Raw genomic sequence first — 19,397 nt, forward strand, 5'->3', positions numbered from 1 at the left:
TTATTACCTTATGACCCCTGCAATTTCCAGTAACAACAGAAGTGAAGAAGAGTAGGGAGAGACTCCACTGAGTTGAGGATATGCTTGTAGTCTTCGAGTTCAACTGAAGTGGTGCATCCAGCAAAGGATTTTTAGGGCAGTCAGAGAGACAGAGCAGGTAACAGTAGTCCGGAGAAGTGTAGTTTGGATTTTGTTTTCTAAATTAAGGTAAGATTTGCTTTTTATGGAAAAACAAAACATTAAAAACCAAACAAAATTGACAGCAGGTGTTCTTCAGATGGTAATGGAATGCCAGCTTAAGTATTAATTATGTCCAATTCTTATCACTAACAGAAAATGTAAATTAGTGCTTTACAGCCTTTGATCTGTAGCTTCTGTGGACTATTATCTGCAAATTCTTTAGACGTAGTCCATAGCTGGGAAAAGCAGGCCTTCTGACAGTATGTTAAAATTTGATGATGAAGGACTGCATCTCTGCTAAGGGTATAGGAATTGAAGGATTGAAAGCTGCTGTGTAGCAGTTCAGACTGCTGGATAGTTATAATAATCTATCCTTGAAAGTACAGATTATTTCAAGTCCTTCATAATATTTTGGGACATAAAAAGCAAACCATAATAAGCACTTTATAAGTACTCAGTTCCAAAAAATGCTTTTTAAATTACTTTGTTTTCTTGCAAAGTTTTTTTAATTAAAAATATTAAAATTTAATATAATTTTATTTAACATTTTTTTTCCCAGTTTTTATTTGCAAACTTTTTTTTTATTTAAAAAGTACTAGAAAATGGAAATGCCTTCACTGATCTCAGTCAGGGGCAGAAAGTAAAAAGCAAACTTGTCAGACACGTTGACCTGGTTTCAGCTGGGATAGAGTTAATTTTTCTTCCTAGTAGCTGGTACAGGGCTGTATTTTGGATTTAGGGTGAGAACAACACTGATAACACTGACATTCTAACTGTTGCAGAGCAGTGCTTACAGAGCTGAGGATGTTTCAGCTCCTTTAGCTGCCCTGCCAGCAAGGAGGCTGGGGGTGCCCCAGGAGCTGTGAGGGGACACAGCCAGGACAGCTGGCCCAGGATGACCAGAGGGATGTCCCACACCGTGTGGTGCTGTGATCAGCAATATGAGCGAGAGCTGGCCAGGGGTACATTTTGTGCAGAGACCTGCTAGGCATTGCACAATGGTTGGTGAGCAGTCGCTTTGTGCATGACTTGTTTTTTTCCTCATTAAACTGTCTTTATCTCAACTCACAAGTTCTTGTACTTTGTTATTATCAGTGTTCTCCCCCATCCCACGTGGGGAGAGAACAGTTGTGTGGTGCTGTTGGGCAGCTGAACCCCACCACACTGCTCTCACTCCCCCTCCTCAAAGGGATGGGGAAAAAATAAAGTGGGGATGGAAAAAAAAGGCTCACAGGTTGAGATAAGGTCAGCTTAAATAAAGGAAAAAGTTAAACAAACAAAAAACAAAAAAAAAACAAGACTGTGCAAAAATAAAAGAGAAAATAATTATTGTCTACATCCCATCAGTGAGTGATGTTTTGCCATGTCCTGGGAAGCAGGGCCTCAATGCATGTGGCCGTTGTTCAGGAGGACAGACATCTTCACGACAAGGTTGAAAAAGCCCTCCAAGATCATCTGTTCCAACCATCCCCTTACCACCAATATCACCCACTAAACCACAGCCCTCAGCACCACATCCATCCTCTCCTTGAACACCCCCAGGGATGGTGACTGCACCACCTCCCTGGGCAACCCACCCCAATGCCTGACTGCTCTTTCTGAGACGAAATGTCTCCTAGTTTTCAACCTAAACCTCCCCTAACTTTTTGGAACTACAAGTTCAGTAGTACTGGAAATAAAAATACTGCTTTCCATTTTGATGCTCTTTATTTTCAAAGTAACCCTATGGCCTTTAGCACCTCTGAATGTAGTGAGTTTGGCTTTTCATTAAGCAGAAATGAAAATGTTATGATGAGGAAGTAGTATTTACAGGAAATGCTTTGTTTTTAAGGGATTCGGTTCTCTGTTTAGACAGTTAACTGGACAAATCATTTAGGAGCCAGACACCAATTAAAATGTCTGTCTTCCTCTTAAGCTAAGTAGTTTTAGAAATCTGACTCATCTGTCAGAACTTGATTTCCATACATAAAATGAAGAATAGTGTTTTCTTTGGAACTTGGCTCTAGAGGGACCAGTTGCCTGCTAATGTTGTTTAAGAAAACAACGGACAGCTACTGTAGTTAAACAATTTGAGTACTAGCTTGTCATCTTCCTCTACTCTTCTAACTGAAGGATGGACCTATTTACAGAAAATGGGATGATTACTTAAACTGTGTTTTTTTTTTTTTTCCCCCTTGGAAAGATGAATGAGGTTTGAACTGAAAAAGCGAACTTTGATTTTGGCGTTGTTTTTGTTCTCATTTACCGCTAGCTAGTGGGGAGCTGGTTTACCAAATAATTCTTTGTCTTGATAAATCTTAAACTCAGCAACAACAAATATCAGAAATAAACAGCTGTCCCCTCCAGTTCAAAATTATATTTTTTGTCCCTTAAGGCTGTTGCCGTATACCATTTAAAACCGTATAGAGGCAGATACTGTCCTTGCAGCTCCATTCCATGGGCTTCTCAGTCTACACCTGCCTGTCATATAATAAGCTGAATTATGCTAAAGGAAGGACACGGTTTTAATTTAAGGAATTTTGCATTTCAAGGTCCCATTGACCGTGAAAAGGTCTAAGTTATTCTAAGTTACTTTTCCCTGGAGTTTTCTGAGCCTGTACTATAAGCTTTTTCTGTACTGGTTGGTTTAATAGTCTCTTCAGAGATCACTTCTAGAACTCAAATATACTTTTTATTCACGTGTACTGTCATCTAGGCTGGTGAATTTGTATCAGATGCTAGCAGAGCCACTTTTCTTTGGGAATTTTTCCTGTGTACAAAGACTGCAAGCACAGTATATACAACTTAAGAGCGTGAAACGTTTGTTGGAAAGTACGTGCACTAGATAACAAGAGGCATGCTAATCATTGCTAAATGTTGGTGTGCCCCTAGTGAGACACCAGTCTGTGCTCATTAGGCAGTTGGCAAGTCGGTGAAGAAGTCTCTTTACCCCTAGGAACAGGCTGATCTGTTTTGCTGAGTTACCTCCTGCTGATTCTCATTTCTTAGCATTTCATAGGTTTTTGTCTTGCCAGTGTTCTCCCTCAGTAATCCTTGAGCTGCTAACTACTGCTTTCTCAGCAACTGCATTTTGGCATCCTTCAAACTTCCTTATCTTGTGTGACTTTCACATACATTTAACGAGATTTCTCAGTAATGGTAAGCTGTGCGTCAGTTCAACTCCAGGCTGGGAATTAAACACTCCTGAATGCAAGTGCTGCCTAAAGTTAGCAGACAGCAAAGCCCAAAATAAGCAGCAGTGTGACCTAGTGCAAAAACCAGTATACAAGCAGATACAAGTACTTGTGTTTGAAAGCTTAAGGTGAAGATTGTCTGCAATGCTCAATGGTTCAGTGCTGTCCTTTCAGGTGGACTGCATTATAGCTCTGAAAGAAGACAAAAAGAAAGCTGTCTGCTGTCTGGACAATTGCCCACCCAGCCTGAGCCTTACAGATGTGCTAGGTAGCCACAGCACGAAACATTTTGAGGCACTTTTAGGTATTCTTGGTAGGATTTTATTTAGTCCTTATCCTGATACTGATAAGGCTGCATGTAATTGCTCAGCTCCCTGAGAGTACCCAGTGCTTCTGCACCTCCGTGTGTGCTTCTGCTGCTGCTCTTTTAGATGTGAGGATAGCATCTGAGAGACCTACTGCTGCAGTCTTACCTGTCATCTCAATGGGAATAACACTAAACTGAATAAATAGTTTGCTTAGTACTATGGATACTGTATGGTACCATAATTTTATGGAGCTTGTTGCAACTCACTAAAATGCTGCTCTGACAGACCATGGAGACTGCCATGAGGAAGAATGGCAACAAAAATACCTGGTCTCACCAGAAAGATTTTGTCCTGACTCCTATTATCAGTATCCATACAGGGAGATGTGAGCTCAGATTTTTCCAAGAATTCTCTGAGAACTACAGATAGATAAAAATAAGTCATTCATATCAGACACTTCTGAAACTGGACTGTTCCAGTAATGTGATGTTGGGGAGTGCCTGTACTGTCTCAGACAATTTAGGTTGGTCACGCTTGTTTCTGTAATCCCACCTCACAGTTTATTTTTATGAAGACTAGTTGTACTTCCATTTCCTGTTCGTTGGTCACCAGGATGTACCCCAGACTTTTGCAGGATCAGAAATTGATTATTTAAGCGTCTTTACTTCTTCATGTTTTCCACTCCGAAGAGTTTCACAAAGTGCTTTGGAGCAGTGCCAGCGTACGGCAGCTAAGGTCAGAATACAAGGTTTTCTCTTCCCTAATCCTTCTTTCTCCCACCTTTCCTCGGCCCCAAGCTCAGGTTGCCCACGGGCTTTAGAGACCTTCTGCTCCTGTACAGGTTCTCAGTGGGCTGCTGGGAAAATCTCGTCTGCCACAGAGGAGTTCCTCCTTTGGGCCTCGATGTTTCTTATGCTGCTTCTCACTCTTTTTGTTCCCTATTCTGCCTGCACGATGTTTTTGTCCTTTCTTAACTGTGCTTACCCAGAGGTGCCACCAGCTTGGCTGATGGGCTCAGCTGTGTGCCCCTAATGTCATCGTGCCCTTGCAGCCCCCCACTACCAAAACCTCGGTGTTGCAGAATACATCCTGGCCTGAAATAGAATAGTGAAACCAGGAGTCACATCATTTCAGGGGAACAAAACTTCTGCCTTTTAGTGCCAGCTGAGCAAAGAGCTTTGCTTCACAAAGATTCAAGAGTTTGCAAATCTGGTAAGTATCAGAACTCGCCTTTTAGGAATCTATTGTGGCGCTTGGAAATTGTTTATATCTTGTCTGTGTGATACTGTGCTTTCTACCATTTAATCTGGAAAACTGAAGCTCAATAGTTCATGTTCCCTTTGAAAGATGCTAGCTCTGGAGATAACATACATGTCTATTCTGACGCCAGGCATGGTGTGTAGAGAGGAATATCTGCATAACAAGCTGTTCTCGGCTGTGAACCCTTTTCATTTTTTGGCCTTTGAAATGTGTGTTTTTGAGAACCTTGCTTTTAATGCTGGAGGCTGTTACTTGTAGTTGGGCTGCCTTTGCTGGGAGTAATTTTTGTTCATTGTGGTCCTCAGGAATCTGAGCTTGTTGTGGTCTCACTAGGGGAAAATCAGAGGAAATGGCGTCTTGTAATCCTGCCATGAAAGTCACACGAGATTCTCAGTAATTCCCTTAGTCTGCTTGTACAAATGGGTGTAATTATATTTCTCCACCTTGGTAATTGTAGTAAAAGGTTTGGGAAACCTGAATTACTGTAGGATGAAAACATTTAAAACATTTCTGTAGTAAGCCTCCAAAGGCAGGACTCTGGAAATAAAACGCCCCTTCTTTGCCAGCATTTTAACAGAATGCAGTTACAGCTGATGTTACGGTGTTGCAATACTGTAAAGGAAGATGTGACGGGAAGGAAGTATTGCAAAGTTCCTTATTCTGAAATGGATAACGGCTTTGCGGCCTTCTTAGGAAAACACCTGATTCTTTTCTTGAGGAATGAATCTTCTCTAGAACACAGATTAAGAACATTTGCAAATAATTAAATTCATCTAGAATTGTAAAATCTTTCAGCGTGAGTTCAATACGGGCAGTTGATAGTTGTCATAGCAATTATCGTTTCCTATCCATCCTGTTAGGTTTGGACAACTTACATATCTCCTGCTAAATGTAAGTCAAAGTAAAATGTTACAGGTGTGTATATTGTTGTTGCTTAATCAAAATTAAATCCAAGGACATCACTAACTCTTCACTCCTTAAATGTAGCCTTACATCGGAAAACAACTGTCATCAGTACTGTGTGATGACAGTAGATTTCTGATAATGAATGAGATATTTACTGAAAAACAGTTTGTAATCAACTGAAGTACACCACATTTGACTGCTTTCAGTGAGTTTTCATCCTCCACACGAGTTAAATCAGTGGGGAATAGACGGGCACTCATGGTTTTTATGCCACTGCAGAGCCACACACAAATAAGACAATAAAAGTCAGTACCCAGCCCTTCCTCTTTATGTTTAGGGGAAAGAGGCATCAGCCAAGGAGAAAATCACCCTAACGAGTGATTTAGCAGAGAATTGGCTTGTACAGGATCTCCTACCGACATCAAAGGCAAGTCAGGAATGTCGGTGAGGCAGAGAAGGAACTGGGACAGTGCCATCTTCTGTGGGCTTGCACTGCCGTGGAGGTGGATAAGCTTTTATAAAATGATAGTATAAGCTGTATAAACTTTTATAAATTAAAAATGTGCATCTTCATATGCAGCAGAAAGCTTTATCCTACTCCTGTCAGGAACAAAAGTCTTAAAATGATCCTTTCCGTCATACAATACAGCCATGCGTCTGTGTGTAATTGGGGATCTCATTGTAAAGTATCACAACCACAGAAGGGTTTGGGTTGGAAGGGACCTTAAAAGACCACCCAGATCCCCCCCTGCCATGGGCAGGGACACCTCCCACCAGACCAGGTTGCCCAAAGCCCCATCCAGCCTGGCCTTGAGCACCTCCAGGGATGGGGCATCCACAGCTTCCCAGGGCATCCTGTGCCAGGGCCTCACCACCCTCTGAGTGAAGAATTTCCTCCTATCATCTAATCTAAATCTCCCCTCTTTCAGTTTAAAACCATTCCCTCTTGTCCTGTCATTGTCTGCATGAGAAAAAAAGTTTCTTGCCATCTTTTTTATAAGCACTCTTTAACTATTGAAAAGCTGTAGTGAGGTCACCCCAGAGCCTTCTCTTCTCCAGGCTGAACATCCCCAGCTCTCTCAGCCTGTCTTTATAGGAGAGGTGCTCCAGCCCTCTGATCATCTCTGTGGCCCTCCCCTGGACCCGCTCCAACAGCCCCACACCCTTCTTATGCTGGGGGCCCCAGCCCAGGACGCAGCACTCCAGGTGGGGACTCACAAGGGCAGAGCAGAGGGGCACAATCCCCTCCCTCCACCTGCTGCCCACCCCTCTGTTGGCGCAGCCCAGGACGCAGTTGGACTGCAGGCACACACTGCTGGCTCGTGTCGAGCTTTCTGTCCACCAGAGCCCCCAAGTCCTCTGCAGGGCTGCTCTCACTGGGTTCTTCTCCCAGTCTGTGCTCATGTCTGGGATTGCCCCAACCCATGTGCAGCACCTTGCACTTGGACGTGTTGAACCTCATTAGATTCACATGGGCCCACTGCCTGTCCAGGTCCCTCTGGATGGCGTCCCTTCCTTCTGGTGTATTGATTGAACCACTCAGCTTGGTGACATCTGCAAGCTCGCAGAGGGTGCACTCGATCCCACTGTTTGTGTCACTGATGAAGATATAAACAGCACTGGACCCAGGACAGACCCCTGAGAGACACCACTTGTCACTGGTCTCCACCTGGACATAGAGACATTGACCACCACTGTCTGGGTGTGACCTTCAAGGCAATTCCTTATCCTTGGAATTGTCCACCCATGAAATTCATCTCCTTCCAATTTGGAGATCAAGGTGCTGTGTGAGACCGTCTCAAAGGCCTTACAGAAGTCCAGGTAGATGACATTGGTCGGCCTTCCCTTGTCAACTGATGTGGTCACACTATCACAGAAGGCCAATAGATTGGTCAGGCACGATTTGCCCTTGGTGTAGCATTGATGGCTGTCTGAGATCACCTCCTCATCTTACATGTGCTTTGACGTTGCTTCTGGGAAGATCTGCTCCATGATCTTGACAGGCACAGAGGTGAGGCTCACTCGTCTGTAGCTCTCTGTGTCCTCCTTTCTACTCTTAAAAACGGGATTGATGTTTTCCTTTTTTCAGTCATTGGGGACTTCACCTCACTGTCAGGACTTTTCAGATAAGATGGAGAGAGGCTTGGCATCTCCACCAGCAAGTTCCCGCAGGACCCCGGGATGCATGGCACCAGCCCCACAGACTTGTACCTGTTCAGTTTCAGCAGCTGGTCTCAGACCTGCTGTTTGCTCACAGCGGGAGGCACTTTGCTCCCCCAGCCCCTGCCCATAGGTTCAGGGACTCAGGGGAAGCCTGACTGCCAGTGAAGGCTGAGGCGAAGAAGTTGCTGAGTACCCCAGCCTTCCCCGTGTCTGTTGTTACCAGTCCTCCCTTCCCGTTTATCAGAGGGGGCACGCTCTCCTTGGCCTTTCTTTCCTGGCCCATGTATCTGCAGAATCCTTTCCTGTTTTCTGCTCAGCTCTGTCTGTCCCTTGGCTTTCCCGATCCCATCCCTGCACACCCAGACAGCACCCCTGTGCTCCCCAGGCCACGTGTCCCTGCTTCCACTGCCTGGGCATTCCCTTCGTGTGCCTCAGTCTGACCAGCAGGGCCTTGCTTAGCCGTGCTGGTTTTCTGCCCTTTCTGCCCACTTTCTTACACAGGAGGGTGAAGAGTTCTTGTGCTCTAAGGAGAGTGTCCTAAAAGAGATGCCGGCTCTGCCCAGCTCCTTTGTCCCTAAGGACAGTGCTCCAGGGGAGCTCACCCCCTAGCTCTTCAAATAGCTCACGGTCACTCTTTGGAAGTTCAGGGTCCTGACTCTGATTTTTGCCAGTGCTCAGAATGTGGCTCAGTCTTTACTGTAACTTTAAAACCATGCTACCTGACTCCTATTACATTAATCTGCTGTATCTGAAATTATATTCCTTGTAATGTTACTGTGCAATGAAGCTGTGGATTCAGAAGCAGATAGAATTTCCCGGTGTAAGTACAAGCTATTAATTCTGTTTGCTGCTGTGAAAGCCTTTTTTCAAATAAGTACGCTGCTGTCCTTCTAGTAGTTAGAAACATGAGATAGGTAGCACTTAAGAACTATGTCTCTGTAATAAATAAAGTAAAAAGTAAAACAGAAAGTTAGAGTGCTTTATTTTTTTTTCCAGTTACACAACCTGTCCACAAAGAATGTGGTATTCTATAAAAATAAATTAAAGTCTTGGTTAACTGGATTTTACTAACATGCTGTAATTACAGTTGGCTTAATGTAAACAAAGATTCCTGTATTAACCAAAGATGTTGCATTTTTCTACATCCTTCTGCAATGAAATTATAATTACAATTTAATAGGGAAATAAAGTTATGGCTTTGCTTTTTGAATTAGCCAATACTTTGCCCCAAGTGTTGGGAAAGTGTGGTTTTCAGGAGAACGGCTCATCGAGATTTTATGGATTCTCTCACAGCAGCATAAGAGAAAGTATTGCTGGGGAACCAGGAGAGCTGTGGGCAGAGTGGGAGTATATGGAAAGGGCAGAGTTAAGAGGAGAGTTAGGATTGATTTCACTTTTGCTAGAGATTTGTGAGGCAGAGTAGCATCTTGGTGCTGTCTTCTCAAAACATTTTGCTACCATGTGCACTTTGACTTCTCCCTTGCTAACAGCAGTGAGCAATGGCTTTTTCTCTGGATATTGGTGAAGAAGCTAACATGGACATGGCCATTCTGCTTTTCCTGGTCATTACTATCTGTTTTGCCCATTGATACAGTTTTTTCTGAAATTTTGAAATGTTTTGGTTCTCTTCTTAAACAGCTCAGCGCTGAGGTGTCTTTGATTTTACAAGTTTTGCATCCCAACTGGAGGGATCAAACAAAGGTGTGCATGCAACTTGGTGTGATGTAGGTTGAGTGCTTCTCAGAATTACACTTCTGAATGCTTGCAGGTTTCCTGGATATTTGGGTTATTTTCAGAAAAAGTTATGTTTCAGTTGTCACCCTCTCTCACACACTTCTCTTAAGATATCACAGAGTCTTCAACCATTTCACAGTAAAAAAAAAAAAAAACAAAAACAAAAAACAACAAACAAACAACAACAAACACACTTTGCTAAAGTTCTGTTTCTCATCAAAGCTGCTTTCATCAAGACTGCACAATTAAATTCTGCAAAGTCAAATTACAGACTGACCAGTGAAAATGCATCTAATTTTTCTACTTCATTACACAATTCTCTGTTGCCTGCCAAAGTGTTAATTTATACCGATTCACTGTAATTGTACACTGATTAGTAACTTTATAATGTGTGGTCATAGATAATACAGAAGATAAATTTTTCTCAGAACTGTGCTACTGTGATCTAACAAATGAGTGATCAGGGTCAGATTTTAGCAATAGTTCTTCAGTGTCCTGTCTCATCCTACCCGTAGGGAGAGCACAAATTCCTTCCTTCAGGGAGTAGCATGCGAGATCTTCAGGTCCCTGAGGCAGCCGTCCACGAATCACCACCCACAGGATCATAGGTACAGAAGATAGGGCAATGAAAAGAGTCTTCCTTTTGAGGGTATTTTCTTCCCTGAAGTTCCAAGAACAGCCTGACTCTTTGCCACTCAAAGTAGAAGTTTTGTCCTTTTAGAGCATTCTAGTGCAAAGTGGATATAAGCACCCCTAAGTGTGGATGTGACGACATATTTTTGGCATGATTTCTATTACACCCTAAGGGTTTCCAGTCTTCTATGGTTAATCATTTTTGGTTAGTCACATAATCATTTATTTTAAGATGGTTTTTCCTTACCTACTAATCATTACAGAGAGTGGTAAGTGGAAGAGTTATTTCTGCTTTCCTGAAATGTCCTCTGCATCCTGGAATGGTTTAAGTGCAACAAGTCCACCAACGCATTTACAACTATGGGAGCTTTAATTAGAGCTTGTGCCTAGTCCAGAGGGATGACTTGAGATCTTAAAAAGTTAAGCAAGTGCTTAAGTTGTACCAGACCTAGCAAAAGTAGTTTTCATCACTTTAAAAGATTGAGACATCTTTCATCAAGTTGATTAAAACAATGTACTGTGTTAATCTGTTATTACAGGTGGCAATAGATCAAGTCCAGGATACAGCTGCCAGCAACAACAAAGCCTGACCATTTCTTTAAGAAGAAATTCTAGTGTATCAAGGAAAGCTTAGTTTACAGTTCAAGTCTGTTTGTTTAATCACAGTTCTGTTTTGTGTTATCTAATAATAAAATAAATGGAAGTTATCTAATAATAAATGGAAGTTTTCAAAACACTGCTGTCATACTAACATCATAAAATACTTCTAAATAGGAGAGAGAATTTAGAAACATCAGTGCAATGCAGCCTTATACTGACAGCATAGATCGTGGGGGGGTTGCAACATCATTTGAAAAATAAAAAGGGGATCAGCAGGCTACCTGGCTGAATTAGTTGGTGAAGGGAAGGGGGCTAGCTAAAGAGATGAAGACTCAAGGGTGCTCTGAAAGTTGGAGTGGCTGCTGAGGTGGTGGGTGTAAAGGGCTGCCCTGTGGGAAGGAGGCAAGCAAATAGGAGCTGGACAAGTACAGGCAGGAGAAACCAGTCAATGAAGTGGGTGTCCGAATTGATGGCTCCAGGTGCAAAGTGTGCAGGCACAACGCCAGCTTGGCCTGAGGGGTAGGGTTTGTGCTTGGGGCATTCTGGTCTGTCAGCCAGCCTGCTCATTTACAGACTGGGATCAGCAGTGGGGTTGGGTAGTTGTAGGCAGAAAGCAGTTCAAATTGTGAGTGCTCTCAGGTAGCAAATTGTGGGTGCATGTGCACGGTAAATGTCTGAAACTGCTCTTTGGAACTCTTGAGCACGGCTCTGCTGCTTGTTTGCGACCGCTGTATGGGCTGGTTGTGGCTTCTTGAAACACTCGAGCTAAACAAAAAGGGCATTTCTTGAGTCCTCCCAGGAGTGAACAGGTATGAGATTCTGGAGACGGGACAGATGCAATGGAGACATGCCGGAGGGGCCAGGGGACCTCGGCTGCCAACAGTGGGCAGCTGTGGAGCAGAGAGGCAGCGTGACCTTCCCCACCAGTGCCCATCTCCCCAGTGAAAGAGGCGATGGGCCTGAGTGAGGGGTGAGATAATTGATTAGGGGTGACAGCTCTAACCTCACTGGTTTTACCAGAGGTTTTTCACATAAATTTGTTGCTTATTCTTCCCTGTGAAGATAGTGTAGCATAAACACTCTAAACCAATGTGGATTTCCTGCTGGATCGGGAACAAGATCCCTGGATGATATCTGTATTAAGACACTGAGGTGTGTTATCTGTTCTCAGAGACTGTCTGCTCAGAAAGGTCCCATTGGTGCTTAAGAGGCAGTTTGCTGGGGACTTTGCATCTCCATTTGCTGACTTCACAGTATCCCTCTTAATTGCAATGTTCCTCCTGATACTTTTTCCTTTTATTCCGCTGTTGCTGATGGCTGCCATTAGCCGGCACACAGCTTTAAAAGGGACCATAACTTCGGCTGATCCTAATGGTGCTGATGCCCTGAATAATGCATGAGGCGTGCTGCCTATTAACCTAACCCACGCGCTCCCCTCTGGAGGTCTGCGCCTCTCACAGGCACCGCTGAATCACCCCATCTGTACCCAAAAAAACACCAGACGGGTCTCAGCGTGCCCACAGCGGGCGAGGCCCCTCTCCCCACCCTCCCTTTGGGCTCGGGGCCGCCGCCATGCCCCTCCGCCTGACCGCGCCACGGCCGGCCCCAGAACATGGCGGGCGGGCCGTGAGGGGCCGGGACCCGGCCCTAAAGGTGGGGTGGCCGGGCAGGGCCGGGTAGGGCCGGGTAGGGCCGGGCAGGGAGGCAGAGAGGCGGCCCCGGGGCTCGGAGCAGGGACACGGGGCGGGCGGTGGGGCCGGGCCTCCGCGCTCGGGGCGTGCCGGGCAGCGGGCGGGCTGCTCGCACGGCAGCTCCCTGGCAGCTGCCGGCCGCTGTGAGCTCCGCTGCGGAGGGGCTAAATGCCGGGTATCAGAATCCATGCTGCGGCCCCGTGCCTCTCCTGCCCTGCCTGCACAGCTCCTGCCCCCTGCGAGGTGCAGTAATTGCTGCGAGCTCCGTGCCTGCCGCAGGTATCGCCCTACACGACGAGCCCGCTGCTTGAGCTGCATGGGGAGGCTGCATGGGGCTGCGCGTCCTTACGGGCTGTCCCCTGCGGGTGGGTGTCCGCAACAGCTGAAACCAAACTTCTGAGAGCTGAGGCACTGGGGGAAAAGGGTGGCTTTGTGCTCGGGGAAAGCGCCGTGCATCAGGCTGAAGGAGCGGAGCGGTCAGTGCGGGTCCCTCGGTCACAGACTGACCACTAGCACCAGGCTTCAAAATGGGAGAGGGGAGGGAAAGAGGAGAAAAAACCCCTCTAGGTTTGTGTCATAAAGTATTGAACGTTACAGTGTTGATTTATATACAGTGACAATGTGGATCTGTTTCTTTTTTTTTTTTTTTTTTTTTTTTTTTGGCGGTATTTGGGACTTGCAGGGAACATCAGCCGGCAGATCTCAAAATCTGTTTGTTTTAGTAGGTCCCGTAATTGCAGTTAGTTTCACACCACAGTTCTGTTTGAGCCAGCAGTTTTGACCGAGGTACAAAAATATTGCTAGTACGAGTTTACGCTATGGGCAGTAAATGGAAGACCGGACACGCAACCTCTACGAGATGATCGGTGTCAGCAGGGTGAAACGTGTCACTTGTCGCCTGCAGGCTTATAGTGAGATAAATACATCTGGATCAAAGAATACAGACCATGCTCAGCAGGACAAAAAACTGTCTTGGAAAGACTGCCTCCTCTGTTGGGGAAAAAGGGCTGATGCTGTGCTTAGACGTGCGGTAGGAGGAATTAGCAGGTAGGAGTCCTGGTAGTGATCTTAAGTTCCTTTAACAACCTGAGCGAGGAAGGCATCTGTCTGGCATCCCGCAGTGAAAACTGAAGGAACTGGGGAAGGTGGGCTGTGTAGAGGCTTCCCTGCAATGTTACACATTAACTGCATTAATGCAATGGAGCTGTAACCCACTCCTGTAAACCCAGCGCTAATTATTCAGATACTGTGTCCGCACGTTAGGAAGGGTATGAAGCAATAGCGAACCTTCAAAAGAGGATATAGAAAAATAACCAAAGGAAATGGAAAACAAACCTGTTGAAGAGTATGATACTTCCATTTGTATAAACTTGAGATGAGTACGTTTAGGTGTTTGCATATAGAGAAGCAGAAGGATATTCAGGCCATGCAGAGTGACCTTCTTAATCATTGAGAAAGATACGAGACAAAATATTGCATAGTTATTGCCAGTATTACCAACTAACTACTAAACCCAAGAATAAATATTACAACAGTTGTGTAAGTGCAAAACTCATTATCAGCCGTGACTGTAAGATGGGTTTTTAATGTGATCCAGGATAGATGATTATGTTTCTTTTTCAGAATGGCTGTTGTGTGGGCATGTAAAGTGCATGGTCGCAGTCATCTTTTTTGACTGATAGTGATATTTCGTGTTCATGTTGTTTCCTTTGATTCTTGTCTTTGGGAGACCGGGATTACCTGCGTTGTTACCCCTATTCTCCTAACACCGGCAGCACTGTGGAAGGATCTGCAACTGGGCTGTAGCTGATCCTCTGAACGTTCCAGGAAAATTTTGTCTTTTTTGTAAAACAGTTGCAAACGTTACTTAAGTGGATGTGGGTTTTACTCTGGAGCACCTAGAACTGATCTTAATTTATGAGGTGAAGCTGGACAGGTGAACAAATGCTCTGAAGAAGTACAGGAAATCTTCCCTCTTACTGTCTGACAGGTGCATATTCCTTATGAACTTGAGGTTAAAACAATTGCCAGGTTTGGGAGGTAAGGAAGGGTTTTGGTTGTGGTTTAGGTGGGAAAAAAAAAGAACTCAAACCTCTCTTATTAAGAGTTATACCTTCCTTTAAAGCACAGTGCATGGATCCTTCTGCAGGGATCATCCAGATTCCTCATCTGGTTGCTTACTATGGCACAGGCATCTGTCTTGTTCTCCATTTTTCTTTGGGTCATCCTTCTTTTCTCAAGGAGGGGGCACAGAGGTAACGACCCTACCTAATAATGTCCTACCAAGGTGTGACACAAAATCATGTTTCAAAGTATACTCTAACATTTGGGGTTCCCAAAAAGCTCACGCTAAGAAGGAAAGCCCGGGATCAGACCTGTGCATGATTCCTACTTAAGCCCTTGCTCCACTGTTTCTTCTTTCCCACGGGTAAAACAAAAACAAGGAATGACTGTGCGGCTAGTAGATCTGCAGTTGTCTCTAGTAGTGGCCAACATTCAGTTCTGGTAGCATCGATGTCTTGACCTTTCTTTTAGTAAGCATTATCAAGTCAGATCTGATTATGTACTTAAAATGAAAAAAAAAAAAAGGGACGCTTATATGTAAAATAGAGAAATTAAATCTTGTTTTGTGTTTGTAGCTTTAAGCTTTTCCACTAAAATTAAAGTATTTATTATGAGGTTTCATATATTAATATACTGGCAAACAGATACTTGTTCTGCAGCTGTTTTATTTAGCTTGGCATCTGTACCAAAAGATAAATTTAAAGGCCTATCTGTTATATTTGTATTTGTTTAGAGAATAGTGAATTCTGTTCTACTTACTAGACACATTTTTCTTTTATTAGTATCAAGCTGTATTTAGGTGAAATTTGGAATTTAAAGATAATGTATAGCATTTTATATCAGAATGTGTTAATATTTAATACACTGCTAAATAACGTTCTATACAAAAGGAAAGGGTTTATCAAGACAAGTTTTGCATCTGTAACCTCGATGTGTCGTAAACAATAAATGTTATCAGTAGTTTTTAGCTGAACTGACCTTTCCTTGTCACTATGTCCTTCAGGATTTTAGAACAAAAGTATCTTATCCTGTTGTGCCTTTTTGTTTATTATTATTATTATTTAGAGGCTGAAAGAGGAAAATGTCTTTCCTGCTTTTTCAGTTTCTAGTTAACTTGCAGTTTGTAAATTAACAAGTCATTGAACTTAATGATTACAGCCTTTGTTTCTATTCTTTTTTTTCCCACTATGACATATGTAGAACAAGTCTGCCGTCACAAGTTGGCACTGAGCTTCAAGAGGCTCTTCTCCATGTTGCTTCTTCAGATGTCTCTGGAAACTTACTGGTTTCTATTTTCTCAATAAAGCTGTATTATTTGAATAATACTCTGAGTTTATTTCAGTAATAAGTAGTAATTTTAATGATGGGTTTTAAGGCAAGTTGCCATAATTTCAAATTTAAATAAGTTTGTTTTTGATGTAAGCACATCAGAAAATGTGCTTAATTACTGTTCAAGTGAAATTTTATTTAAATGTCAAAGTTGTAAGTTTTATTTTTCCTGGACTAAGGTTCAGCTAACAGTATTTTTAGCTCAGTTGAGTACTGCAGGTCACAAAACCAGTGTGCTCAGGATCATTTACTACAGTGTTTGCCATTTTTCCCATGAATGGGCTTGCCAAAGTATGATTTGTAGGGATTAGAGAATTCAGAGAGGAAATTGACTGTCCCTCACTTCTGCTGCTTCCTCCAGTATGCTTGCATGTCACTCTCTGCTCTGACCTGTGCAGAGAAATCTATTCTTTTCCTCTTCTGATATCCACTGGTACTCACCCTTGGAACGGGTCCTGGAAGCCGATGCTTCTGCAGCCTGTTTTATAGGAACAAGACTGAAGTTCACATTGGGTTTATTTGCCTCAAAATGCCCTCCTTCCCTTCAGGATTTCTGTAAACACTGATAGATTTGAATAGTAGAGTTCAGGACACCTGTGCTTACACCTTTTCCAAATGAATCTCATTCTTTTTCTGTATTAATTCCAATTGAATTCACTAGGGTAGCTCACACTAGGGCTCCTGGCAATCAGCATTTGCTGATAGAGCAGTCTGTCGCTTCGCATGGTAGAGATCCTCCAATTGCTGCTAAAGACTGAATGTAAGGCTACAATCACTATTCAGTTTTTGTTGTCAGTTGCTAAGAGAGCTGTATTTATACCTAGTGGGAAAGGCCACCCTGTTAGGTTCCAACAAAAACGTTAGAAATTCTTGAAAATTACTGGGCTTACGTTTTATGCAGGCTAAAGAAATACTTCTGGTTCCACTTATAAATGTACCATGTCCTCTATGCATGGCGCAACAGCTGCATTGCATTCAGAAGTATGTGTTTGTGTAGTTTAAAAATAATATTCAATTAGGTTTGAGTGGAAGAAACTTTCCCATCCTGAAAAATAGGAAAGAAAGGGAGGAAAGCTGATCGAGAAACAGCTCTACATAGAAAATGTAATGAGAAGTTGGTTAGGGTCATTTTTTCATCTGATTTACTTATATATTTTAAACCATAATAATTCCAAATAACTTAATAAATTTCAAAATGAAAAATGGAAGAACAGTTGTTTTGGTGTTGAGGCAGCCTTTTTTCATCAATAATATTACCTTTTTAAAAAATACCTTCATTGTGATTTTCCCTTCCTGCAAGAAATCGTTTTGATTAATCGAGTTTTTAAATAACTCTTGTTGAGGAAAATGGTTCTGCTCATGCAGTTTGTTTGCTGACCTGCTTTTAGCTTTTCTAGGTATCTTTCATAGACTTATGGAAGGGCTGAGGCTGGCAGGGACCTTAGGGCCCATCTGGCCCAACCCCTGCCCAAGCAGGGACACCCAGAGCAGGCTGCCCAGGGCCACGTCCTGGTGTTTTTGGAGATCCCCAAGGAGGAGACCCCAAAGCCTGTGCCAGGGCTCCCTCACCGCACAGTGTGGGAAGAAGTGCTGCCTGGTGTTTGGAAGGAACCTCTTGCACTGAAGTTTGTGCCCCTTGCCTCTTGGCCTGGCACTGGGCACCACTGAAAAGAGCCTGGACCCGTTCTCTTCGCACCCTCCCTTCAAGTGTTTCTGTATATTGATGAGATCCCTATGAGCCTCCTCTTCTCCAAGCGAAGCAGTCCCAGCTGTAAAAGAGATGCTCAGTCCCTTCACCCATCATCATGGCCCTTTGTTACACCCCTTCCAGTATTTTTGTGTTTCCCTTGCACTGGGGAGCCCAGAACTGGACACAGTACTCCTCTGGGGTGGCCGCCCAGTGCTGAACGTAGCGGAGGGATCACCTCCCTTGAGCTGCTGGCAATACCTTGCCTAGTGTGAGCCTTGTTACCATCAGCCTGCTGGCTCACGTTCAGCTTGGAGTCCACCTGGACCCCCAGGAGGGGGTCTTTCCTACAGAGCTGCTTCCCAGCTGGGACGCCCCCAGCCCGTGTGGGTGCCTGGGGTTGCTACTCCCCAGGTGCAGGGCTCTGCACTCCTCCTTGTTGAATTTCGTGAGGTTTTTGTCAGCCCACCTGACCACCTGTCCAGCCTGTCAGGGTCTTTCTGGATGGTGCATGACTCTCTGCTCTATCAGCTCTTCCTCCCAGTTTTGTGTCGCACCCTTTCAGCAAGTCTGAATTTATGGTGTGACTTTTCCATCACCAGACCATTCTTGTAACACTTTTACGTGTGCGATTTCTTAAACGAGCAAACGTTTTTCTCGATTCTTTTTTAGGAAAAAACTGTTTTGAACTGTTGGTTTTATTTCATGAAGTCCTTACAACATAGAGAACACATTGAGCTTTTGTTGCAGGTTGCTAGTAGTTAAGACTACAAAAAAGAATAATAGAGCTTTATTATGTTAAATGCCATAAGCTCTTTCCTGTGAACAGTTATACATGCTTATCTTCGCATGCCACACACAGGATTTGGTGTTCTCATAAATGAGCATTTCCTCCAAGATTAAAGCCATATTCATGGAGCTGCTACAAAACATTTTATTTAACTACTTAATAAGATGATGTACTTCTTGAAGCAGAAAAAAGTACTTACGCCAGTGCAGCATCTGTAACCCATTACTGCGCAGACTTGATTTCTCTTGGGCTTACCCTTCCTACTCTGTCATAGCTTTGATTAGGCACATCTTGTACAGCTCTTGATTATTTTGCTCAGTTTTGTTGATACCACTAATCATTTTTGAAGTGTTAGTTTCTCAGCAACCACTGGTCTCCTAGCTCATAAAGTACCGACTGCATCACTGTTTACGACAAAGCTGTGGTAATCTTTGGTGCATGTTCCTATGAAGTTGGTAAAGCCTTTTTTGGATTCACCTGACCATTATGATTTTCCTTTATTTTTGAATGGAATGTAGTTCTCTTGTAGACATTTTAAAAGAATCAGCCTTGCTAAATGTCTCTCTGCAGAAGATAGCTAGGCAGGCTGAATTTCACACAGACACAAAGGCATTTTTCAACCATTCTTTACGCTGGCATTGGAAGGCAGACTGGATCACCCCCAGAAGGATTTCAGGTGTGCTTACCTCTCTCTTTGTTATGGAAAACTCAAACACTTACCTTAGGAAAACTGCATCAGATTTCTCCATTGTGCAGGAAACTTACACTGAGATAAAGTAAACTTCAATCCGAGTGAATCATCATTAACTCTTACATAAATGTTTGCAAAGTATTAAAGTTACAGGGACACCTTTACTTGAAGTATATCATTTTTATGTA

The 19,397-nt window shown here is 43.5% G+C and overlaps 1 protein-coding gene across 4 annotated transcripts in view; it reads left to right on the plus strand.

Annotated features, from left to right (window-relative positions):
* The first annotated feature begins 12,741 nt into the window (after window positions 1-12,741).
* IL31RA (interleukin 31 receptor A) overlaps window positions 12,742-19,397 on the plus strand; it is a 37,560-nt gene continuing 30,904 nt past the window's right edge. For 2 of the 4 annotated variants that reach the window (XM_082783063.1, XM_082783064.1), the window contains exon 1: window positions 12,742-13,013. In XM_082783063.1, the coding sequence (XP_082639189.1) occupies window positions 12,978-13,013 (36 nt within the window). In that variant the 5' untranslated portion in view covers window positions 12,742-12,977. Of the gene's footprint in view, window positions 13,014-19,085; window positions 19,195-19,397 lie in introns of those variants that run through there. The other 2 variants (XM_082783065.1, XM_082783066.1) reach the window with 2 other exon arrangements.

The sequence above is a fragment of the Aythya marila genome (assembly GCF_965140915.1).
Source record: "Aythya marila genome assembly, chromosome: Z".
NCBI lineage: Eukaryota > Metazoa > Chordata > Aves > Anseriformes > Anatidae > Aythya > Aythya marila.